Below are 26,519 nucleotides of genomic sequence, written 5' to 3'. Positions count from 1 at the left end.
GTTTTTAGCAAAATTTAAAATTTATTTTCAAAATATCTCTTCTTCTTGTTCCATATATTGTTACGGGGATTGGTCAAAAAGTTCTAAGCCTGACTTACTTTTAACTATGGGCCATAACAAAGTGAACAAGTCATTGTAGTACATTGTTTGAGTAGTTCATTGTTTGAGTAGTCCATTGTTTGAGCAGTTCATTGTTTGAGTAGTTCATTGTTTGAGTAGTTCATTGTTTGAGTAGTACATTGTTTGAGTAGTACATTGTTTGAGTAGTACATTGTTTGAGTAGTTCATTGTTTGAGTAGTACATTGTTTGAGTAGTACATTGTTTGAGTAGTTCATTGTTTGAGTAGTACATTGTTTTAGTAGTACATTGTTTGAGTAGTTCATTGTTTGAGTAGTACATTGTTTGAGCAGTACATTGTTTGAGCAGTTCATTGTTTGAGTAGTTCATCGTCTGAGTAGTTCGTTGTTTGAGTAGTTCATTGTTTGAGTAGTACATTGTTTGAGTAGTTCATTGTTTGAGTAGTTCATCGTCTGAGTAGTTCATTGTTTGAGTAGTACATTGTTTGAGTAGTACATTGTTTGAGTAGTTCATTGTTTGAGTAGTACATTGTTTGAGTAGTTCATTGCAAGTGTACTTGGTGTGTTGAGGCCGTTTGTATATTAGTGACAGCCACTTGAAAATGTACTCCCCAAGAAATTCATGACCGCATGTCAACAAGCCTTGAAGATGACCCTAGGTGTGGACGTCCCTCAACTTCCATCAATGAAGATTCAGTCAAGGAGATAGAAAAACTTACCATTGCTGCACTTGAAGAAGACACAGGTCTGAGCCATGGATCCATTGAAACTATTATTCATGAACATTTACAGATGAATAAGATATCTGCTTGTGCCAAAGTTTCTAAATTCTGATCTTAAGGAAAAAAGAACTGCCATTGCCAGAGAACATTTAGAGCTAATTGAGGAGGATTTTGTCAAATTCACAAACAGATTGGTAACAGGTGATAAAACATGGGTCTACCACTATGATCCTGAGTCAAAATGTCAACCCATGGAATGGCACCATTTAGGACTGGGACAGTTAACTCTGGTACTCATGTCGGGTGGGTCCTGAGTACGACCCGTTTACCCACAGTACTAATCGGACCTGTAGTTAGTCAAGTGATATATTGTTTAATGAGGACAACTCACTATAGCTCAGTGGTTACACATTTCTTCCTGATGATTCACACATTCCTTTTGACTTGTACATGTTTGAGTAAAGATAAAGCTTCAGACAATTTCTGTGTACGCTTGATCTGATCATTTCATGCATCCATATAAGTACAGTCAAACTATTCCCAGTCAAACATCAAACAATAGTTATCATTGTTAATAATTCTAAGAATATTAAGAATCCTGTATTTTAGCTTCAGTCACACTAACTAAAATGGCCCCAGAAGTACTCCCACACACCTCCCCAATTCATCTACCTCTAGTGGTTAGATGTGGGAATAGAAGTGAGATTCCCGCCATTACACACGTCATAGCTTGGGTTGCTATAGTGCTGTGTTGGTAACAACTCATTGTGTGATTGACATTGAAGAGGATGTCTGTTAAGAATTTGAAAATTTTAGTTAGTGTGACTGAAGCCAAAATACAGGATTTATGGCAAAGATGTAATAGAGGGAGAGGATTTGCAAGAATTATTTTGTTCCCAACTCTACATTGGGTACCGTGGTAAGGTGTCGGGTAATAGGGGGTCAGTACCTGGGTAGTAAATTTGGACTCATCCCAGCCCTAGCACCATTCCACTTCTCCGGCACCAAAGAAATTCAAGTCTTCAAGATCAGTGAAGAAAGTTATTGCCACTGTATTCTGGGATGCGAAGGATGTGATCCTTGTTGATTACTTTAAAACATGATTACCAGTGCCTAATATGCTGATTTGCTTCGTCGCCTGAGATTCTTTCAAAGAAAAGCGGGGAGGAATGCTGACTGCTGGAATTCTACTACTTCACAACAATGTCTCTGCTCACAAGTCTCGACTTACAGGCTGCTGTGCGCGATGTGGGTTCAAAGAGTCCCCTCACCCTCCATACTCACCCGACTTGAGTTGATTATGTTACAAACCTTTATGTAGTGTACAATGAGGACCTGTCTGGCATGGAGGTATTGAAGGCGAAAATATACTTTGCACTATAATAATTGATGAAGGGTTCAAAACATTCTTTGATGAAGCATTGTAAGGGATATACAGGGTTTGCTGATGTTGAGTTCAAAAGTTATATAACAGTACAAGGTTAATTTGTACATTTCCTGAAATCATTTAGAATGTTGGACATTGATACTGTTTTTTGAATGTTGATATGTTGATAATGTTGAAGATGTTGCTGTGTTGTAGGAGGATGCCGGTCAGTTGGAGCACCTGCTGGATGCACTGGACTCGGGGTGTCCCCCACATGGAGGTATTGCCCTAGGTAAGACACAGGTTGTCATGGTAACATGCTGGTCAGAGAACCTTGGTAGAGCACCAGAAACCAAGTCTGGTCACACTATCTAGCTGTGACTGATTTTCTTCTGACACAAGAAAAAATCTGATTGTCTGCTGACACAAGACTAAAACTGATTGTCTGCTGATACAAGACTGAGACTGATTGTCTGCTGACACAAGACTGAGACTGATTGTCTGCTGACACAAGACTGATACTGATTGTCTGCTGACACAAGAAAAAGACTAATTGTCTGCTGACACAAGAAAAAGACTGATTGTCTGCTGACACAAGACTGAGACTGATTGTCTACTGACACAAGACTGAGACTGATTGTCTGCTGACACAAGACTGAGACTGATTGTCTACTGACACAAGACTGAGACTGATTGTCTGCTGACACAAGAAAAAGACTAATTGTCTGCTGACACAAGAAAAAGGCTGATTGTCTGCTGACACAAGACTGAGACTGATTGTCTACTGACACAAGACTGAGACTGATTGTCTGCTGACACAAGACTGAGACTGATTGTCTACTGACACAAGACTGAGACTGATTGTCTGCTGACACAAGACTGAGACTGATTGTCTACTGACACAAGACTGAGACTGATTGTCTGCTGACACAAGACTGAGACTGATTGTCTACTGACACAAGACTGAGACTGATTGTCTGCTGACACAAGACTAAAACTGATTGTCTGCTGACACAAGACAATAAATTAGCTGAGAGAAATTTTGTAATAGCGCTTTCGTAGCATCGACTGTTTTTTTTCGTAGTTATAACAAGCGATTTCATTGGATTAAAATTGGTTTCTAATGACGCTTTTTTTGCCGAAATCTGCTACAAGTTTCATGATTAGTCATTTTTGAGCACGTGACCTCAGGCAGCCAATCAAATTACAGGTGTGATACCAAGCTCGTGTTTGATAAATTTCAGAAGTTGGCGAAAGATTTTTGTTAAATCGTGTAATTCTGAACGTTTTAAGCAGGAAATCACGATATATATATATACATCGTGTTCGAGCCGAGAATTCAAGGCGATGAAAGCCGAGATGTCATTTGACTTACATTACACGCGATCTCACGTAAAGATGGAAATAATAACTTAGATGTAAGTTTGATTACTTTTAGATATATTTTTGTTGATTTTATTTATTACTTGGGATAATATATTTAAAGATTTGTTGAAAACGTCTTTATTTTGCTCTTTGACATGTTCATGTGGACCCGTTGTCGAAATGTGTGTCCGATAATTTTATTTTCAATAATTTTTTAATTTATCAATAAGAAATGATAAATTGAAATGGAATACATATTTCAGACATTGTGAAATGTGATAGATTTAATAAATGAATGATATTACAGGTAGATCCATAAAAATATATCCTATTTTGACGTGACTATGGTTTGGCCGGAAAACCGGCCTACGGTGTCTGGGGACTCGATGCTTCTTGGCCGGTGTTGAAAGAGATAAACACACATTGAAAATTTGAAGTTTTATTTAGAAATTATTCGGGCAAGTGAAAATAAAATCAGGGCAAGTGAAAAGTGTCTTTAAACTTGTCCGATGGCAAGTGTTTTTTTTAAAAAAAAATCCACCCCTGGTTTGTTGCCAGGACTGGACCGCCTGCTGGCCATCATCTGTGGCACAAATAGCATCAGGGACGTCATCGCCTTCCCCAAGTCACATGACGGCAAGGATCCAATGAGTCAATCCCCGGCAGAGGTCAGCCAGGCTGACCTTGACAGATACAGCATATCAGTGAAAACATGACGTCACCATGTTCCCTCAGGCAATACTGTGTACATGTACCTGAGTTTGGAGCTGTGCATTTACCTGCAGTGATTAGAGAAGAGTGTGTGAGAGGCAGTGACCCTGTGGTATAGTCGGTGATCCTGTCAATTAGTCAGTGAGAAGTCATCATTTCCCCTACAAAGGATGACATTTACTCTGTGGTTTAAAGCCACAGTCAGCAATCATCCATCTATATGACAACACAAAATCACCCCCATCCAATCAGTCGCTTCTCACAACCAGCATGGGGGCCTTGAGTCCCCTCAGAGCAGGTCCTCTGTATTCTTGTAATCTAAATATAAATTGATTCACAAGAAATGCCAAGATGACATTTTCCAGTGATAGATATTCCCCTTCGCTATGCTCGTCAGAACCAAGGGTGATCAAATATTTCAGTTGTTTATGATTCTTCAAAGGTCTAACATATCATTAGGTGCTAATAACAATCCCACCCCCAACTGATGCATATCCCCACCCTTCCCCCCAACTGTCACCCCACTCCAAACTGTCCCCTCACCCCCAACTGACCTGTCCGCACCCCACCCCCAACTGACCTGTCCGCACCCAATCCCCAACTGACCTGTCCGCACCCAATCCCCAACTGACCTGTCCACACCCCATCCCCAACTGACCTGTCCGCACCCCATCCCCAACTGACCTGTCCGCACCCCATCCCCAACTGACCTTTTCGCACCTCCAACTGACCTGTCCCTCACCCCCAACTGACCTATCCCCACATCATCTCTGTTGCTGGCAATCAAATGTCTGATGATCAAATGACTGCAGAGTGATTCTGGTAATCATGTCTTTGTGATTTCGTTGTAAATAATGTCAAAACAATAAACACCAGCAAACTCAAGTTCTTTTCACTTATTTGTGTCCACTCCAAAGGTTTTCCACTTAGTGTCTACACATACCATCTAAACTGAGGTGTACTCAGCCTTGTGGTCAAAGTGTTCGCTTGTCAGGCCAAGACCCGGGTTCGATTCCCGACATGGGTACAATGTGCAAAACCCAGTTCTGGTGTCTCCAGCTGTGATATTGCTGGAATATTGCTAAAAGTGGTGTAAAACATCCCTCACTCACTCACTCACTGTGACAGGGCATACTGGTGTAGTGAATTGGATGTCTTCAGATCTTTGTGTCAAGCACTGAAATTTGATTCTAATGACATTGTTCACATGTGGATCCAAGTCTCACAATACCCGCACGGGGCTGTCTGTCTCTTGCATTCCGCCATCATGAATAAAACAACTGCTATCAACAAATAGTTTATTTGACAAGCAATGAATGACCACCCGACATTACAATATATACATAACAATGTTCACAGTCACTCCCAAGTACACTGCCACAACACATCAGCCTTCAAACAATGGAAATGTCAAGGTCACATATATACAATATTTCCCAGCATGCAATGTTAGAAGCTGTCCACCAGCTTACATCAGGAGCCAGCAGCTGAGGAATGTTCAGGCTCAACTTCAGCTTCTGTAGTTGCCATGGTAACTGATCAAGTTTCAGATTTAACCATTCTTATTAATGTTAGTGTTACAGCAAGAGATCTAAGAATTTGTATTAAGATCTTTCGTTCATTAAGAACAGCCGATCTCCATGTATAGAGGAAAGTGGAGTGTGCCTTGTGATGGTCGTGTTGGTTGTACTTATAACACAATGAGCATCTTGATGATGTGGAGATTCCAAGTTGAAGCTACTACACATCATGAACACCATGGCCGAGGTTCCTACACAGATTATAGGTCTTCAGGATTTTGTAGAAAAGCAGACAAAAAATATGTATTACTATAACACACAAAGGATGTTTGTCTTCAAAGAGATACACTAAAGGTCAGACCAACTCTGTTCCTCTCTGCGAGCAGTCAGTACTAAAGATTCTCATAATTGATTGGAGTGTTGGGATCATAGGCTGTAGCTTTGTACTGACAGTCTATATAGTGTTGTATGCAATAGTTCTGTCTACAAGAATGGCAATCCACCCTAACCTTGGTAATATAGAGCAGAAAGCCTGTATCCATGGTAACACACATCTGAAACCCTGTATCCATGCAGTTTTCAAGATAACCATTGAATTTTGAATTATCACATATCCGTCATATCCCCTTGACAGTCTCTGCTACCTTCACTCAGGGGAGACAACTACACTATCCTAGGAATAGTCCTCTTGACTGTCTATAGGTTGCTGCTGTTGCTGCTGCAGCTGTAGAAGCTGTTGCTGTTGAAGAGCCTGCTGCATCTGAAACCACTGCTGTTGGTCCCGCTGGGCCTGCTCCTGTCGAGCCTACAAAGACAAAGTATTATTGTATTCATCTGTCTTCATAAAAACAAGAAGTACAGTTTCCCGGGCAGGATGTGCCCACTACTCCCGAGGGTCATAACATGTGACGTGGGGACACTACTCCCGAGGCTTATAACATGTGACGTGGTGATACTACACCCAAGGCTTATAACATGCGACATGGGGACACTACACCCAAGGCATATAACATGTGACGTGGGGACACTACACCCAAGGCATATAACATGTGACGTGGTGATACTACACCCAAGGCATATAACATGTGACGTGGTGATACTACACCCATGGCTTATAACACGTGACGTGGGGACACTACTCCCGAGGGTCATAACATGTGACGTGGGGACACTACTCCCGAGGGTCATAACATGTAACGTGGGGACACTACTCCCGAGGCTTATAACATGTGACGTGGGGACACTACTCCCGAGGGTCATGACATGTGACGTGGGGACACTACTCCCGAGGATCATAACATGTGACGTGGGGACACTACTCCCGAGGGTCATGACATGTGACGTGGGGACACTACTCCCGAGGGTCATAACATGTGACGTGGGGACACTACTCCCGAGGGTCATAACATGTAACGTGGGGACACTACTCCCGAGGGTCATAACGTGACGTGGGGACACTACTCCCGAGGCTTATAACATGTGACGTGGGGACACTACTCCCGAGGGTCATAACAAGTGACGTGGGGACACTACTCCTGAGGGTCATAATATGTGACGTAGGGACACTACTCCCGAGGGTCATAACATGTGACGTGGGGACACTACTCCCGAGGGTCATAACATGTGACGTGGGGACACTACTCCCGAGGGTCATAACATGTGACGTGGGGACAGTACTCCCGAGGGTCATAAACACTGACAGACATGATGGACTGGTTTGTCACAGTCACACATTATTGCCTGCACTGACTACCACTGGGGACACTACACCCAAGGCTTATAACATGTGACATGGGGACACTACACCCAAGGCTTATAACATGTGACATGGGGACACTACACCCAAGGCATATAACATGTGACGTGGTGATACTACACCCAAGGCTTATAACATGTGACATGGGGACACTACACCCAAGGCTTATAACATGTGACGTGGGGACACTACACCCAAGGCATATAACGTGTGACGTGGTGATACTACACACAAGGCTTATAACATGTGACATGGTGATACTACACCCAAGGCTTATAACATGTGACATGGGGACAATACACCCAAGGCATATAACATGTGATGTGGGGACACTACACCCAAGGCATATAACATGTGACGTGGTGATACTACACCCAAGGCTTATAACATGTGACGTGGTGATACTACACCCAAGGCTTATAACATGAGACGTGGGGACACTACACCCAAGGCATTAAACATGTGACGTGGTGATACTACACCCAAGGCTTATAACATGTGACGTGGTGATACTACACCCAAGGCTTATAACATGTGACGTGGGGACACTACACCCAAGGCATATAACGTGTGACGTGGTGATACTACACCCAAGGCTTATAACATGTGACATGGTGATACTACACCCAAGGCTTATAACATGTGACATGGGGACACTACACCCAAGGCATATAACATGTGACGTGGGGACACTACACCCAAGGCATATAACATGTGACGTGGTGATACTACACCCAAGGCTTATAACATGTGACGTGGTGATACTACACCCAAGGCTTATAACATGTGACGTGGGGATACTACACCCAAGGCTTATAACATGTGACGTGGGGATACTACACCCAAGGCTTATAACATGTATATGAATTTTAATTCTACCATGAACTTGGAAAACATTTGATTTTGAATGGTCAGTCTAAGGTATCAAATCACAATAAATCCCCTCTGATTGAAACAGATGATTTGACAGCTGAAAATATGAGAAAAATATGCAGAAAATATGATAGAAATCTTCAAAGAGAATGTATTTTAGGTTTTGTAGACAACAGAGAGCTTGCCATCTGGTGGTGTTCTATACAACTGGGACGTCATACCTTTTGCGTCACAATGAGAGATAATGACAGTATAATAGTGACACGAGGTATAGAACAAAACCTTTGCAAGGGTTGTAAAATGTTTCGTTAGGGGTGCCCTCCTCTTGTTACCGCAGTTTCTGAGCTACACGTTTTCAGTGTCTCGCTGTCTGTCATAAGCTTGTGTGAAGTATGACGATGTAAACAAACTGCTTCAATATATAGAGTGCCATATTTGGTTTGCAGCCTGTTGTCGTTGATTCCATAAATTCTGATCGATAACCCACACAAATCATTGAACCCAACCCATACTGATTCACTCAATATATTTGCTGACACAAAGAATTCATGTTTTATTCAGTCATGGTAGGAGATAAACATACTGTGTTTATGGTGCGTGTTCAGTTAAAAATTCAAATTAACACAGTTTAATCTACAGGTAGCAAGCTCTACATTGAAAACACAGCATGTTTATCTCCTTAATAACCTGGACTCTGAAGACATGGCAGTGTTTAGAAAGCTTCATGTGACTTTATCAAACAGCTCAAAAGCCGAGAGAAAGGAACTGCATGATTTTTTAACAAAAACTGTAAAATACTTTAGTTGAGATAAAGCTAGTAGACCCTAACAAAACATGTACATTAATGAATAGGTGCTATAAGGAATAAGTTTTATCAATTTGCTGTGATCATAGTAATGCAATGTAGAATAAATGTTACACTTAAATAAGTTATTGAAAATGGCAAGCATTGACCAGCTAGAATTACTAGTTTCTCTTGTTCATAACCAAGGTAACAGCTGATTCAAAGTTTCTAGGTGTGTATAACCTTAGCGAACAACTCCTGCTGTTGCCGAAGCAACTCTTCTTCCGGGATGCCGAGGTTCTCGAGGCGGGAGCTGCCTCTTCTCTTCTTGGCAGCCACAGCCTTGGCCTCCTGCAGCACGGCCTGTGCATCCTCCTTGTAGGCTCCGAACCCAAGACTGTCCAGCGCTGGGGATAGAACCGATCTCGAGGTCAAGATAACATATAATCACTCTCAAGAATTTATTTGTAAAGTTATATTTTAGCTCATAGATGAACTGAAACTAACAGAATAATCTTGTCACCAGATGTCATTCTACATATTCTGGGCCGCGTTCTGCTAAAATTGCGTTACTTGGTGACTGGTAGACGACGCCAAGAACAAATTTACAAAATTTTGTATGAATTTTCTCTATACTGTGGCAGTATAAGATTCCACAAAGCTCCGCGCCGTACATCAGTATTGGCTGTATTTTACCATCAAATATCCTAAACAGTGATTCAATAGGTATATTTCTAAATTTACTAATAAACTTCTTTGCTGAATACATTGCTTTATCTGCTTGCCTTGAAAGTACTTCACATGCTTTGGTAAATAAATTTTGACATGAAATTGTTAGGCCAAGATATTTGTAGTATGATACTACTTCTTGTCTTTCTGGGCCGAAGGAGCATTTCTCATGTTTAGATATCTTTCCTCCTTTCTTGAAAACAACAACTTGTCTTGTTAGCATTTGCAGATACTCCCACTTAGCAAAATATTTATGTAGAACATCTATCTTTTTCTGTAAATTTTGAATACTATCTGCAAATATTGCCACACCATCCGCAAATAGTAAAATCTATAATTCCTGTATGACTTTGTCTACAAAAATACCACTACAATCAGTGTTCACGATATCAATCACAAGTTCATCAATGTAAAGAGGAGTGATGATAGTATACATCCCTGTCTTACACCTGCACTTGTATTGATTACATCAGTCATAGTACCGTATTTTCTTGAGTATAGTGCGCACCCATGTATAATGCGTACCCCCCTCTAGCGGGTTTAATATTTTGGAAAAAAAGAAATTTGAATATTATGCGCAGAAAAAATTTACACCTTACCCTTTCAGCGAAGTCTGGCAATCGAATGGTTGATGAAAAACTTCGTCAGTACAAATTCAAATTTGAGATAAAAAATCACCAGACGTGTTTATTTACCGATTAAATAGTATTTATTGTTCTGCTAGGCATTGTTTTATATCTAGGGAAATCATGGGGGGGGGGGAGGGAAAAAACATCCAAACTCATAATTCGTGTATAATGCGCACCCCCTTCTACACAGCTGTGTTTTTTTCGAAAAAAAAGTGTGCATTATACTCAAGAAAATACGGTATTTTTACTACATCTTACAGTGCTTTTACATTGCCAAATATACTTCTAAGTAGTGTACTTATCTCACCATGTATACCTTTACCGAGGAACGTATATTGAAGTTTATTTCAACCCACGATGTCAAATGCTATTTTGAAGTTAACAAAACAATTTTCCACGCTTTTTTGTAATATATTTATGTGACAGTGAATATAAAGTAATATGTGATCAATTGTACAGTAATCTTCTCTAAACCCTGCTTGGCATTCTGACAGTATCTGTTGGGTGGAGATCCAAAAGTTTATTCGAGATTCAAAACTTGATATGAATATTTTATTGATAATGTCTGACATGGCAATGGCTCTGTATTTATTTGCGTTATCCTTTGAGTCGGATTTATCTAATGGGACATGATTTGGTCCAAGATTCCATCATTCTGGGACTTGACCTGTCTCAAGAATATGGTAAAAAAGACACTTATAGTAGGGTAATAACAGAGAACAGGTTTCCTTCACAGCTTCTGTTGGGATCCCATCATGTCCCGGTGTTTTTCCAGTTTTCAAATGCTGTAAAGCATTTATTATTTCACAGTGTGATATTTCCCCACAGACCAGTTCATCGCAGTTTCTACATTTTCACAGTCTACAGTAGAATTGTTTTCTAGAAAATCTGCAACATCTTTATCAAATGAGTGATTTGATTTTACTTGCAGAATTAATAATTCTCTTAAGTAGGCATGCCAATTATCAGCAGTGATGGATGACGATCCCATCTCACGTCTATAGCAATATTGCTTAATCATGTTAATTGTTTTCCAAAATGAATTACTTTTACTTTTTGCAGCTTTAACAACTTCTTCAAAGACAGACATTTCATAATGACATTTCAGACAGTTTTTTTCAAAAGGCATTTTGGTGTTTAAATACTCACTGCAATGTTCACTATCAATCATTCATAATCCTAAACCTATCTAGAAGGACATAATGTTTACATTAGGAATTTTCAGTTACCAAAGTTAATACCACGTGTTTGTTAACATCTGTTTCTGATGGATGTCACTCAGGATGAGGTTGTACATTTTATTTTATGCTGATGTTTAATTTTCTATGTTAACTTTTGTATTGGTTTGATTTTCAATTTTGATTTACTCACAATAAACCATACAAATGCAACAGGAGTAATTTTTCTTCTTATTTTGAGCTGTATCGCACTATTTTTCAGATAGTGACGCTCTCACGTGTGGCAATATTAGTCATGTATTAGTCACAAATAAGGTGGGAAGGCGCGTTGCCTATGATCAGCTGATGATAATCCCAAGCATTCCTATTCAATACTGTAACATTGGACGGATACCATTAATGGGTACAGGCTAAAACAGCACCTCCGCAAAAAGTCACCGATTTCTCTGGTGAAAACGGCACCGCATTTGGTGAAGACGGCTACTATGTGTCGGGCGAAAACTGCACCTCTATTTTTAATAATGATAAGAACGATTTTTGTAGTAATATATATGGGTTATTTACATGGTCACAGTTATCACAGCATGTTGTTGTTTTCTGAAATTTCTTCTCGCATGCACACATCGAAGGCCATTGTGAATAATTGTGATCTGACAGCACCATGTTAGGCCTCTTAAATACAGTTTCAGCTTAAATTGAGTAAAGAAAAGTACTTAAAACTTCAAAGCGTATAGTGTTTTCACAATAAGTTAACTCGCCTCACAATCAGTCGGCGAGTAAATTGGAGTAGGGGTCTAATTTCTTACTCGTTTTATTTCACACTTTCACAATTATTTGTGTTTGTAAGTTTGTGAGTTTAATTTCTATTATTTTACTTCAAAGCATGTCATGATTTCAAAATATGTTGTGTCGGTATAAGCTAAGCTGGATTATAGTTGGAGTAGAGGCTAATTTCTAATGTAAACTTGTTTTAACATCTCAATTATTGGTGTTTGCAAGTTACCATATAAGTTTAATATCACTTATTTGATCAAGGTAAAAAAAAAATAAGGTGCCGTTTTCGCCAGCCAATAGTAGCCTTTTTTGCTTTAGTCGAGGTGCCGTTTCGCCCGGTGACGTTTTGCTGAGGTGCCGTTTTTGCTATAACCCCCATTAATCATTGTTGCAAAACATATACACCAAATGATTATGCAAAAATTCCTAGAAGGCCTTGGGCATGTTGAGAGTGAACTTTACCCTACCATTCAAGACGTGTTCAGGTGAAATTGTTTTCTTCTGCTGTTTGGTGCAGACTTCGTTGGCTTCCGACGACACTAGATGTATGAACTCCGTGCAACAACTGAGAATCAGTTCTCTTGCCTCATTGGCGACACGTACATTCGGCACAAGTTCCTTGATCATTTTGTTTAGAGCGGCTCTCGGAATGCTCAAGTCATCATCTGACTGACTCGCCTCAGCCATGCTTGAAACTGTCTTGAAGAAAACAAGACCCGGCCGACAAGTTTACAACCGACAGTTGGTATGTGCACTTAAGCAGATGTGGTCGTTATTCCATTTAATGTATGTCAACAATACGTTGCATTTACCTCACATCCTAAAGTAAATAAACACAACCGCTAATTGATACCTTCTTCTTGCTTTCGACTAAAACTAAATATTTCTTTGTGCTGAAAAGTCAACAATACATGCGGTTTCCTTTTCCGCAAACCAACTGCGCATGCGTGTATTGCCGCTTAAAGCATGCACGTAATCAAGAACATAAGGACACTTCCCATTGGATTTAAAAGTGTATCACTTTCAACCTTCGATAATTAACAATCATTAATAGAATATACTATTTAACATATTTCGTTATCATAACGTAACTGAATTTGATTTTGCTATGGTGTGTGGGGGAGTGTTGTGTCGGTAAGGTCGCACATTGTCACTTCCTGGATTTGGGTTGTTTTGGCATCGTGCAATCTACGAGGACGTAAGCAACGGGATCGGCATTTTGTCACTGGTATGATTTTAAAAGACGCAGTATATGATACAGGCTGGGGAAGATCTACAATCTGATATGCACGTCAATCTTAAACTAGGCGAAAAGGTTGTTGTGGTCAGGGATGTATATTTACAGGATGGATATCGTCCCGTCGTGGATGGTAGTTCCTGCACGTCTGGGACCAGAGTCAACTTCCACATCGAGTCTGCCCTGTGGTATAAGACATTACTCCTCCATTCTGTGTATATCGACTGTGATGAACGCCAGGTTCACTGGCTGAGGAGGGAACAAACGGCGTTGAATACTATCGATGATGAAATCGAAACACAGAAACGTTTTGTTCCTGAGGGTGCTGAAATGTTGCATGGTGACATTGATGTTTATGATTTTGATCCAACTGTCGATGAGCTTGCAGACAAGGCCAATGATTGCATGGCACTGTTTAGAGACAAGAAGATGACATGGGATTCCTTCCTCACTGAAGTAACACGACTTCTTCATTGTTACATTTTCCCGGCTATCACATTCACCATGGAAGACCGAGACCCGTTACAGGATGTCTTGTTGCAGGTGGAGAGTAAATTTGAAATGGTTGAAGCTGAGATTTTGAAGAAATCCAAATCAGTAGATATAACAGAACAAACCTTACTGAAACAGCGGACACGAATTCTGAAAAATGAAAATTTTGAAAGTGAACTTTATGCGAGGTCTTGTAAGAAGGAATTTTTATCTCTTCTTTACAATCATCTGGAGAGAGATATCTTGAGGTTGAATTCAGAATTCGAAGGCACACAGCTTCAGGTTAACAGATATCGAGACTGTCAGGGAGCGATGCTTAAACTTGAAGACCTCAGAAAGAAGCGAGATAATATTCATGAACATATTGTTGCAATGCAGACTGCAAAAGAAACTTTGAGAAATGTTTTGTTCCGTCCACCAGTCATCAAAAAGAAGAAACTGAAAAAGATCAAAGTGAAAGAAAATGTGTTCCATGACATCTACTTGGAGGTGAATGACAGACTAAGACTTCAGAAGGAAGACTTACAAAGGGCTTGTCTTGTGAAGGTCAAAATATCCTCCGTGCGAGAGGCAATATTAGCAGCTTTCTCTGAGATTAATTCCTCAAGGGATCAGTTGAGCCCAGTCCACTGCACAGATGGTAGTGAGTTCTCTCTGGACATCATTGGTCTGAATGACAAGCCAGAAGAATGGAAAACACTGGAGGAAAAAGTCTATTCACTCTTACAAAATCAGAAGTCGCATGCTTTCCGGAGACATCACCAAGCATGTAAGATGATCATGGATAAAATTTCAAGTGCCATTGATGAAACAAAGATGTTTGGTGCTTCCTCTGACAATATTGAAGGATTGTGGCAGTTGGTTAACTTTGACAGAGCTTCCATCAGTGATATTGATGTGAGATTTGTCGAAGCAACTGGCGGCTCATCTCAGCGGAGACGACAAGGACATGCTAAGTCAACCGTGTATTCTCCTGACTTACCTGATGAAATTCTCCCAATGGCTGTCGATGCTCTGAAGAATTCACTAGAGAGAATCAAGGATGACATCCGGTCTCAGATGGAGGCAATGTGTTGTTTACTTATCAACAGTATCCCAGAATGTGCCGGCAGCCCAAAGAACAAGGTGTGGGTGTCATATGAAAATGTGCTGTACACGGAGCTGTTGCCTCACCTGTGTAACCTGTATGAGTTGACCCATGCTCCTAAGTGTATCTCCTTATATAGAGGCATCACTCGTCTCAGCCTCCAGGAGCTTCTCCTTGATGACAACATCCTCAACATCATCCTCAGTGGACTCAGGTCTGGTGGCCAACCATCTGTGTACAGGCGGGGCAGAAGTCTGACAGCAGGGAGTGAGAGCAGTGAGGAGTTTGAAATACTCAGTCCCACCAGAAGGAGTCTGGCCAAGTCTTGTGTGAGTATTGAGATCAAGGCGTGTACTCTGGAGGAGCTATACCAGATCGCGGACAGAGAGTGTCACCAGATCTCTGGGAGCATCCCCAATTTTTTTGATGAAACCAACTGTGGGCCTCTTTCTGATGGCGATGTATCGCCACAGAGGACGTCTGCGACTGACAGCGATGAACTTGCTGACAGTGAGGCTGATGCTGAAGAGGAATGTGTTGCTGAACAAGATAAAGAACTTGAAGACCCCCGGGTTCTTTTGGAGGACATGTTTTCTCCTGTCAAGCAGCACCTTACATCATCGTTCAGGGCGAAGACAATCTTGGAGAAACTGCGTCGCTTGACCAGAGTTTTTCGATCACTTGGTAGCCTGTTGTCAGATCTGAACAAGAATTGCCCCTTGGCCTGCTGTGACGAGATGCTGTCCATCATCATTGTGCTGTTACGATGTCTGGATGAAGAGATGTTTGTGAGACTGTACGCCAGTGTTCATCTCCTCATTGATCTGCGAGCCCCCTTCCTTAATGGCAGCGTCCATGACTGCAGCCTCACAAACTTTTATGGCGCCTTTGATTATTTGTTCACGAGTGAGTTGCGTAAGAAGCAGATGTGTGACTGTCCAGACGAATCCCATGGAGATCATGTGACTAGGTGAGAGGTTGTTTTCCCTAGTTATTGTTCTGACATATGAATGTTTACATACCGGCAGAAATATGTCTATTTCAAGTAGAATGACACTAGACATAGAAGGGGCCAGTTCTGATGAAAATCTTCTTGATCCTCGTCTATTGTCAGTGTGAAGTATGGCACAATGGATGAAAATATTTATGTTTTCACTATAAACTTTCACTACTAATTAGCCTTTAGTACAACAGTTATTAAAGCCAACATTCACGGTAAGAATCAATACTTTTTACTGAGTGTGCGACTGTGATCGATATTTGTATTGAGAAGTAAAATATTGTGATCCACTGATGCATCGGTGTTTCGTCCCAGCACTGGTTTATGTACTGCTGAATGGATGATGTCATGTGACTGGAAGCAACCAGTCATCTCTGAGCTTTCAAATTTATACTGTATGTGCAAATATCTGATTCAGAAACTTGTTACACTCGATCTTCCATTATTTTGAAAACAAAAAGCTGGGGTCAACTTGATTCCCCATGGGTGAAGTCTTGAGTGTTAAGTTGGTGTGTAAAGTCCATGTGTAAAGTCCCCTGTCATGATATCAGTAAAATATCGCTCACACAGCACAACATCAGCTCTAGTTTCAACCCTGATGTGTAGTGGGGTCAGGATTCGCCGATGCAGCAAGGATCTATATATTTATTCAGCATGACACTATATTTTGTTATTCAGATAATGTTCCGATGAAAGACTTGTATTTATGAACCTACACCTGGCAATACTGAAAAACTTGCCCAGCTGTCTTTCCATGTTTTGAAGCTGTTTAGATTTTCAAAAAGTAATATTTCAAAATCTTTGTACTAACACAATCTGATCCCTACTCATGACTATGGCAAAACCTATAGTAACAATCTGATTGTTTAATACCTTGAATGCGATAATTAACCAGCTGTCAAGTTAAACACTAACTAGTTGCCAGCCACAAAGTCTGGTTAGTTAGTATAGAGAAGTTGAGCAAGGTAAGCCTTGGAAGATGTATCAGGACGTGAAACACGGCTTAGTTTCTTTGTGATGTCCGACCAGGACAATGTTTAAATCCAACAGTACACTATTCACAGCATCGATGAATTGCTGTGTTTTTACACCAAATTGTTTTATATCCTTTCAAGAGGAACTTTAACAATCAGTTGACAACATGTTTTTATTTTTAGTTCACACACATTATTGTATGAGGTGTGTTTTACTTCCTACAGAACTTAAATGAAAGGATATGAATTTTAAGACGTTGGCAGCTCGGATTCCCATGCTTCCTCATGAACAGTCTTTGTTACAGAGTTGTTACTGCCGTTGACCGGGACAAGAATCTGTTCAGTGTCAAAGTGGCTTTATTTCCTTTATATGTTGTCATTGTTACTGTTGAGTTTGTTAGAAGTCTGATCAGTGTTTATTGAAGTTACGTGTACAAAACAAGGATGTATATATTTATGCAGCATGACACTATATTTTGTTATTCAGGTAGTGTTCTGATGAAAGACTTGTGTTTATTACTTTTTATAAGGAGTCTGTATGGACTACTTGTTTCAAGCATCACTTCTCTGTGGTGCCGACTTCACTGTAGTAAGCTCCCTGCTCTAATTGGCACCCTGACCAAATTTTTGACCAATTTGATAGTAACCTTTATAAGCACTCCATACAGGCCATACTTTCTTGTGTATATTACAGACTTGTAATTAGAATTGTAAGTAGAATTGCCTAGTTACCATTATCGGAAACACTTTAGTTTCATCAACGTTTGAACAAATTTTATTCATTTTCGCTCGATCTCTGAGAACAAATTTAATTTGCAGTTTACTCTTTTAATAAGCATCCCTATTTATCAATTCTAAGCCCCCAAGGTGCTTATTACAGTGAATGTGTATCTGGGTTAGATGGTGTCAGAGGTCTATCTGCTGCAACTACTGAGCAGAGTTATGTCCCTTGTCAGTCCTCGTGTTGACTCTTGATTGGTTCAGGATTGTGTCTGATAGCCTGATTGCTTTTTCCACTGAAATACTCTTCAACTCTCGCCCAGGGATTTACTTTTGTATAATGTGTGTGTGGTCAGGTGGGGTGGGGCGGCAGCATCAAAATGGGGGGCGGGGAGGGCAGGGTCACCACTGTAGTTAGAAATAAACCTAAAATGTGAGATGCCTAAGACCAAACATATTGATTGAGTGACCAACAATATCCGGTAAATCAAATGTACATGCTTCATTTCAATGAGTTTCACTCCTTCCAACAAACACACGTAATGAGCTCTGAACACATTTTGCATCTGGTAAAACCGTGCCCTGTGATGAGGAGGTGGAGAGTTATATGAGAATGTCTATGAAAGGCATGCAGCTACCAAAACTGCTGTATTTTCATGATTTTCTTTCCGAAGAATCTGTCAAGACTTCCATGTATGTAGTCTGTTATACAGACTCGGAAACAAATATATCCAATACAGCCCATGCAAGTCTATAATAGATTACTACAGTACATGTATCAGGACATGTTTTGTTACAGCACTTAGGGTATAGTTATTTCACAACACTTTCAATTCCTTCCTCTGGATCTTTGCATCATGTGACCCAGGACTTTGTGACGGAGGAACATCGTGTTCTTGTACCAACCGGCGAGGAGGTATCCGTGGTATCCGTGGTATCCATGGTATCCGTGGCAACATGAGATGGATGTCAGTCGTAGATATTTCCAGGATATACTTGACGATAGTGATACAAGTCAGTAAGCAAAGTGTGGTGTGTAACATGTTCCCAGCCGTGTCTGAACACTGAGTCATATACAGATGTTGTCGACTCCACCAGCTGTCAGTCACTGTGTTGGCTGACAAAGTAGACACAATGTATGGATGACAACTTCCCTATGTACTGTAAGGGGGACATTTCGGTATAAATCCTTAAATCGTTGTCAAGCAAGCCATGCTTGACAACGGTAAGTGGTTCTGTACCAATACATCGCAGTTACAGTAATTAAAGAAGTTGTTATCCATAGATTGTTTTTACTTTGTCATTCGTCAGCTTCTAATTTATGCCTATCAAACATTTCACTGTGTTAATTGTATGTGTTTGTGAATCACGATGTCCATGTGGGACTGTGTTAGACACATGTTGTGTAGGGTGTTTGTGAATCATGATGTCCATGTGGGATTGTGTTAGACACATGTTGTGTAGGGTGTTTGTGAATCACGATGTCCATGTGGGATTGTGTTAGACACATATTGTGTTGGGTGTTTGTGAATCACGATGTCCATGTAGGACTGTGTTAGACACATGTTGTGTTGGGTGTTTGTGAATCACGATGTCCATGTGGGACTGTGTTAGACACATGTTGTGTTGGGTGTTTGTGAATCACGATGTCCATGTGGGACTGTGTTAGACACATGTTGTGTTGGATGGTCTATGTCTGGTCTTCCTGTTATACCCACACAATCCCAGGTCCAGGAAACAGTTCCTTCAATGTCTGTCAGGTAACAGAGTCTATTTTCTACACTTTATAGTCGAGGCTAGTTCACTGTTATACAGTCCTCTGACAACATGTTTGTATGAAATATTTGTTGATCAGTTACCGGTACATTCCTGAAACTTATATTTGTATATATTTATGGTATTGTTGCCATGGTTACTGTGCTGACATGATGTGATGCTGATACAAGAGTACTGGACAAACTTATACTTTTCAGAGAATTATTTGACTTGTTCCTGTGCCTCTTTATGCACATTATGTTTTGTTTATTAGCTCACAAAATCTTTGCCCCAAACCAAATGGTATCCTGGTGAAAGATACAAAAAATTAACCTTTACTGACTCAAAACAAACACATCCTCTTTAAGGGTTGACAAACCATCTCTCCCCCAGCAAACATCAGGTGGTATGTCATTGATTTGTCACCAGTTAAAGGGAAGAATGTAACACATTCCTGGGATGGTAGATAATTGTCAGTCACCTGAACAGTTTTCAAAAGTAGTTATATTTTTTGTCTTATTTTTTTTAAATGTCAGTCGCTTCTGTAAACCAATTAATAAAAAATATAGGGCTTTGATGTAGTTTCATGCTAGTGGTTACCATGGTTACAACTTCAGGTTTTGTATCATCTGCCTAGTTTGCTTCAGTTTTGTAGATTCACATTGATTATGCTCAGAGTTGCACCCCTGCACCCCTGAACAAATATTTAATTTGCGATAAAGATAAAGATTCTCATACTTTTTGGGAGTCCTGTCTGGCATTCGAGCCCACACTGCCAGAGTGATGCACCTAATCGTGAGCACACAAAGTCAGTCATTTAATCTCTTTCAGCCACTAAGGCTTCCACAAAAATGAAAGTCCGACAACTTTTAGTCTAGTTCATGTACTTTGTGTACCCCTCTGACAAGTGTAAATTGGCACGGCTCCCACAGCTACCATGGCAATTAGTTACTCAACCCCAAAAGGTGCGAGAATCTGTACTTTAATCAGAAAGTGTTATCCCTAATATAACATTTGTTACATTTGACCACTTTCTAAATGACATTGTGTCTTCAAAACTGACATATTATTCAAAGAACTCACTCACGGAGTGTTCATGTGTCAAGTCCCGTGGATCACCGACGCCATCACTTGGGAATCAGCTATGAAAGAAAGAGCCACCGATGGCTGTTACAGCTTGAGATGTTGACTTTGTAGAATCTTTTCAATAAAACACATGTTAGATAATGACCAAGTTCTTTGTGATTTGTGTTTTCATTAATGATTTCATAAAGTAGGTACGTATGTTATCTCTGGGAATTAAAGTTTTCCTACCCCCAATACACCGACCCAGGTCACATGACACGGGACTAATATTTACCCAGGTCACATGACACACGTATTATCTCCCAATACATCGACCCAGGTCACATGACACGTATTATCTCCAAATACATCGACCCAGGTCACTTGACACACCTAATATTTACCCAGGTCACATGACACACATATTATCTACCAACCCACGTCACATGTCACTTCTATTATCTACTATCTATCCTATAGTATACAAGTACCAAGGTCACATGACATACCGTATTCCCCCGTGAGTAACCGGATGATATCCCCGAAAGCTTGACTAGTTCGCCAACAGTAATCATCTTCCCGAGGCAAGCGTGTCCACTAATCAAAGCCTAGTTTCTACTTTCTTAAAAAGGCTAGTGGACGCTCTTGCCTCGGGAAGATGACAGTAAGAGCATTTATCAATTTTATTGATAGTGTAAGGGCGTATCGTCACTGTCATTAAGAAGACGGATCCGTGAAGATCCGGGGTAGAATAGGTCTTCAGCAATCCATGCTTGCCGCAAAAGGCGACTATGCTTGAAAGAGGCGACTAACGGGATCGGGTGGTCAGGCACGCTGACTTGATTGATGCATGTCATCGTATTTATTTACAGACCGCCGTCATATAGCTGGAATATTGCTGAGTGCGGCGTTAACCCTCTGGATGCCCAGTTTGTTTTCTGATGAACATTTTCGTAAGATCTGAAAAGTAAGGTTGTGCGAGAATTGCACTCACGCGGCACTGGATCTACCTCCGGCTAAAAAAAATGAAGTAGAGATGTAGAATAGTAAATTTTCCATCTGATGGTGTAAATTTAACTGAAAATTTTAAATCGGTTTGAAAAGTAGACACTGCTTAGGGTTGTCCGAGAATTTATTCTGCGTTGAAAAACAGCAGATTTCGCGGCTTTTTATCATACACCGACTTCAAAGTGTGGGTTGAAGAGGAGGGACATAAGTTTTGCAACTTGGGCATTTGTGTTTACACAAACAATGTCAACTTGTGACAGGTGTGACACTAGTCATAACATCAGGTTGACACGTGTCATAACAAGTTCCAGACACAACAATAAGTTAGATGTGATGGCATTATTTACCTAAGGGTGGTCACAATCATGGATTCTCTCAAACATGAACAAAGCACTGTAAATGAAGTTCCTTACCAAGGAGGGTTGCAAATCAAAATAAATCCATGATCGCATGTGTAAAGTGATGGGTAAGGATGCTCCTGACTATTCCACAGTTTGCCGTTGGTCTCTACAGTTTTTAAAAGGAGTAGGGAGTCCATAGACGATGACCCAAGGTTAGGCAGGCCTTCAGATGCCACCCGACCGGAAACTATTGCTGCTATAGAAAGAAGAATTTTGTCTGACGACAGTATCTGAACTCTCGAAGGAATTCCAAATATAAGTTGTAATAGTCAGTAACCATTATTCATGAGCATCTTGGTATGTCCAAGGTATCTGCAAGATGGGTACCTAGAAACCTCAGAGCTCAAGATTGCCATCAGAGAAATGAAAGTTGTCGAGACCTCCCGAATCTCTTCATCAGCCGAATTTCTTTCTTGTCTAGTGACAGGTGATGAAACATGGACCCACCACTTGGACCCAGAAACTAAATTTGAATCCATGCAATGGAAGCTCCCCAATTCTCCGCCTCCGAGGATGTTTCACACTCAACCATCGGCTGGCAAGGTAATAGTCACCATATTTTGGCATGCAAGAGGCATATTACTGATTGATTACATGCCACCAAAAACAGGACAATATTATGCTAATATAATGACAGAATTGCGGAAATCTATTCGCCAGAAACGCCGTTGGATGTTGACACGTGGTTTTATACTTTTACATGACAACGCTCCGGTTCACAAGTCGAGAATTGCACACGCCGCCATATGAGAAGTGGATTCGAACAGTTAAATCACCCACCATACAGCCCAGACTATTTCCTGTTCCGGCAAATGAAATCTGCCCTACGTGGAAGACGCTTCCAGGATGACGAGGGCATAAAGGCTGCCACAGAGGCATGGTTAGAGGGCCAATCTGCGGATGTCTATAAAAGTGGTATTAAAAGCTTGAAGGACAAATGTAATAAGTGTGTTAAGGTGAATGGAGATTACATTGAAAAATCAAAGTCCAAAAGAAATTCTTATATTGAAGTTGCAAAACTTATTGAACGCCCCTCGTATCTTTGGGGGTAGCCTCGGTAATGATGACGAGGCCTTCCCTCACACCTAGTCACTTGCTTGGTATTGTGCGATTTTCGTTTACACTCAATATTTCACCTGAGCCTTGCTTAGTTTATCGTGTATATATGTGATACACAATGTGTTAAATGAGTAAATTGTTCACTAGTCAATGCATAATTAGTCTTTTGTGCTGTTTTAACCCCCTTTTAACGTCCTGGTAATTTTAAGTCAGTCAGTCAATTTGTAAAATTCACGCCCATATGTGGGTGTATTCCGTCTGCTTTAGTAAACCAGGATATGTAAACACTTATATTTGACAAATCCACTGTGCAAGATAACAGTGATTAATCAGTCAACGTAGTTTCGGTTAATATTTTGATGGGTGTTGTTTTGTAACTCAACTTATCATTCCTCTCCTGCTGCGCTGTCACGTGGATATTACATAACATACACGCCCCCCACCACACACCCGGAATTAGATGGAAGAATCACCCTGGACACAATAAGTGGACACAAGAAGTGCGAATTGTGTCATGTAACAGCGAACGTTACACAGAAAAACAAGAATTCTTGGCACCAAAAGATTCTGCCAGGGGCCGTAACTCGGGAAACAGAGTTGGTAAGTAACAGTAAACACAAGCTATTTTATGGATGACAACTTCTTTATTCTATTATGATGCGACGTTTCGGTATAGATCCCTATACAGTTGTGAAGCACACTAAGTAACATGGATCAAGGGCCGTAACTGTGCAAAAAATAATTTGCAGCATGAATTCTGTCTTAACAAGTATCTCTTCAGGTAATCACACAACCATTCATTCATTTTCTGGGAAACCTTGTCCCCATTCACGCAGTAGGCACCAAGTTGAAAAGCAGGGAGCAAGTGTCGTACTCATATAAATACCTTTACGACACCAATTTTCAAACTCATGTAAGATCGTGACCAGTAACACCAATGTGTACAATTTCATTTGTCTAACATAGGTAGGTTTTGACGTCGTTGTTGGCTGACATGAGGTGCTACTCCGCAGAAGTGAAACAGTAGCTAAGGTGTAGGGTCTCTTTCAACGTGAAGCAGAACGAGGACAACCATTTTATGCCACTAGTACATTAAGGGGATTCTACAGCTGTTAGTGTGTCTCCAAACAAGCTAGACAAATTTCTGTCGACGGGACTCCAGCCATCAGGCGAGGCAGGTGGGGAACATAGCGAAACCACGTGGAGTTGATAGATTAGGCAGTGTTCAGAAAACATCAAGTCAGACGTGCAATTGTCAAACTGCATTCAGAAAATAAGTACATGTCACTAAGACTCTTAAAGAAGTACCTTGACACTGAACATGATTTACGTGTTACAAAATACAAGCTATGGCAACTTCGCATACATTTGGATACACATACGACGAGAAAAAAGATAAGGGGTGAAAATAGGGCTGTGTTTTGTGAAAGATCTGACATCCTTCGTCTCCGAAATCACTATCTTCGAACCTTCAACCAGAAACGTGCAGAAGGACATGAGACGTGGGTAAATGACACAGCAAGCAGTCAGTGGGTACCCAGTGGAGAAAGTAGGGTAAATGTCTCTGACACAGCCAGCAGTCAGTGGGTACCCACTGACTGCTGGCTGTGTCAGAGACAGTGGGTAAAGTAGGGAGTCTGGGAGAAAGTTACCAATGAGAAAAGTGAAAGACTTGTCGTTCTCCATGCTGGCTGTGCTGTGATCTCGTCTTTCGAACCACGGCCAACAGGGACTACCACACAGAAATGAACAGCAATGTATTTCTGGAATGGGCGAAAAATAAAGTCCTTTATTATCATGGACAATGCATCATATCACAGTATGCAGGGTGCAGACAGGGTCAGTTTAAGTTATTGCAATTTACTACTTTTATATCTAAGTAAGGGTAAATGCTGTTTTATGGTCACCTCACATCACAACCAACAACTGTTTCAGTCATATCACAGCGGGGCATGCAGAGTCAATAACCAGGGCTACAACACAGTGACGTGCATGATATGGCCTCTTGAAATGATGAAGATTGAATTGATTATTAATAAATAAGGGTTACAGACATATTGTCTCTCATAGTGATGTCTCTCTGTCAAAGATTATGGCTATGCTCCCGACATACTCTGTATTGATGAGGATTGCCATATTACGGGCCGCCAAGATGGCTGCCAATACAGTAAAATGACAATATTTCGTCTTCACTTCGGAATGTATGAGTAATTTAAATGTCAAAATTTACGTTTCGACCAAGAACTCCACCTATCGTGTTATTGTCATATATACGATAATTATCACCGATGTTATATACTATTATTGCTTATCATATTTACTCACTCTGAAGTGTCAATGTGAAGCGCTCATTTGCAGTTGCTTCAATACTGACAGGTTCTTTAACAAATCCGTTATTTTTCTCCAATAAAGTCAGATACATTTAGTCGCTGCCACTGATAGTGTCTCTCAAGAGTTCAGGTTCATCATCATGTGCAGAGTTTTGGAAAATGAAGCAGGTGCAGTGTTCAGTACGTAGTAGTCCAGGCATGAGGCAAGGACACTTCCTGGAGACGACATGCGATCTGTCACTGAGGATGAGATGAGTGATGTATCTGCAGCCATGTTGTCATCTGAATCATGTCTCTCAACATGTGTTGCTTGAAAGCACCTTCTGTATGTGGGAACGTTGTAGCTGCCGGTCGGTGTTGGAGGCCTGGACATAGCCTAGGTCATCCAGGGTGTTCACAAGTATAGCAAGAGGACGGGTGCTCTAGACACCTCTAGGCGGCTCAATCCAAACTGACGAGTTCTTCAACATTTCAACAAGTTTCACAATGTTCTTCAAGATAACAATTACCAGTATGCAATTGCCTTTCCCGATTCACTTACAAACAGAGAACTTAAATAACAGAGAATTACCAGTCGCGATTATCTCAGCTCTGTCCATTTGGGTTAAAAGCAGTGTATCGTTAAGTGATACAAGAATGTGACTTCAAATAATTTTCATAAGATCTTATCATTATCTCATTATCTCAGCAAATATTTAGTCATCTAATGTGATCTCTGTCTTCTTATTAGTAGTGGGCACTCTCCACCGACCCACCCACCCCTCCCTCTAACCCTCTCAACCGTTTAAATAGTTTTTGAACTTGGTGTATCTTGCTCTGCGATGCTTGCAACACGATAGCATCAAAACCAAGCAAGAGCTTAAACAAGTCCGTAGAAATATGTAGATTTCTACTATCCTTGCTCAA

General features: G+C 40.7%; 3 protein-coding genes across 3 annotated transcripts in view; 2 read left to right on the top strand and 1 right to left on the bottom strand.

Annotated features, from left to right (window-relative positions):
* LOC139459949 (aspartate--tRNA ligase, mitochondrial-like) overlaps positions 1–5,132 on the top strand; it is a 62,338-nt gene extending 57,206 nt beyond the window's left edge. Inside the window, exons 17-18 of the mRNA XM_071241684.1 lie at positions 2,383–2,458; positions 4,090–5,132. Of these exons, the coding sequence (XP_071097785.1) occupies positions 2,383–2,458; positions 4,090–4,247 (234 nt within the window). The 3' untranslated portion in view covers positions 4,248–5,132. The remainder of the gene's footprint in view (positions 1–2,382; positions 2,459–4,089) is intronic.
* A 405-nt stretch (positions 5,133–5,537) lies between these two features.
* On the bottom strand, positions 5,538–13,406 carry LOC139459351 (protein Dr1-like). The gene is made up of 3 exons (XM_071240815.1): positions 12,953–13,406; positions 9,419–9,582; positions 5,538–6,567 (listed from the first exon to the last, which is right to left on the bottom strand). Exons 1-3 carry the CDS (start codon positions 13,170–13,172, stop codon positions 6,436–6,438), a joined length of 516 nt encoding a protein of 171 aa, XP_071096916.1. The 5' UTR covers positions 13,173–13,406; the 3' UTR covers positions 5,538–6,435.
* Positions 13,407–13,609: 203 nt separating this feature from the next.
* LOC139459947 (uncharacterized) lies at positions 13,610–20,980 on the top strand. The gene has a single exon (XM_071241682.1). The coding sequence runs from the start codon at positions 13,738–13,740 to the stop codon at positions 16,273–16,275; it is 2,538 nt and encodes an 845-aa protein (XP_071097783.1). The 5' UTR covers positions 13,610–13,737; the 3' UTR covers positions 16,276–20,980.
* The last annotated feature ends 5,539 nt before the right edge of the window (positions 20,981–26,519 follow it).

Source organism: Haliotis cracherodii, unplaced genomic scaffold (genome assembly GCF_022045235.1).
Source record: "Haliotis cracherodii isolate W230 unplaced genomic scaffold, xgHalCrac1.p SCAF_13, whole genome shotgun sequence".
In the NCBI taxonomy this organism is placed as follows: domain Eukaryota; kingdom Metazoa; phylum Mollusca; class Gastropoda; order Lepetellida; family Haliotidae; genus Haliotis; species Haliotis cracherodii.
Note: the sequence above shows the minus strand (reverse complement) of the source record. Positions and strands in the feature narration are given on the sequence as shown.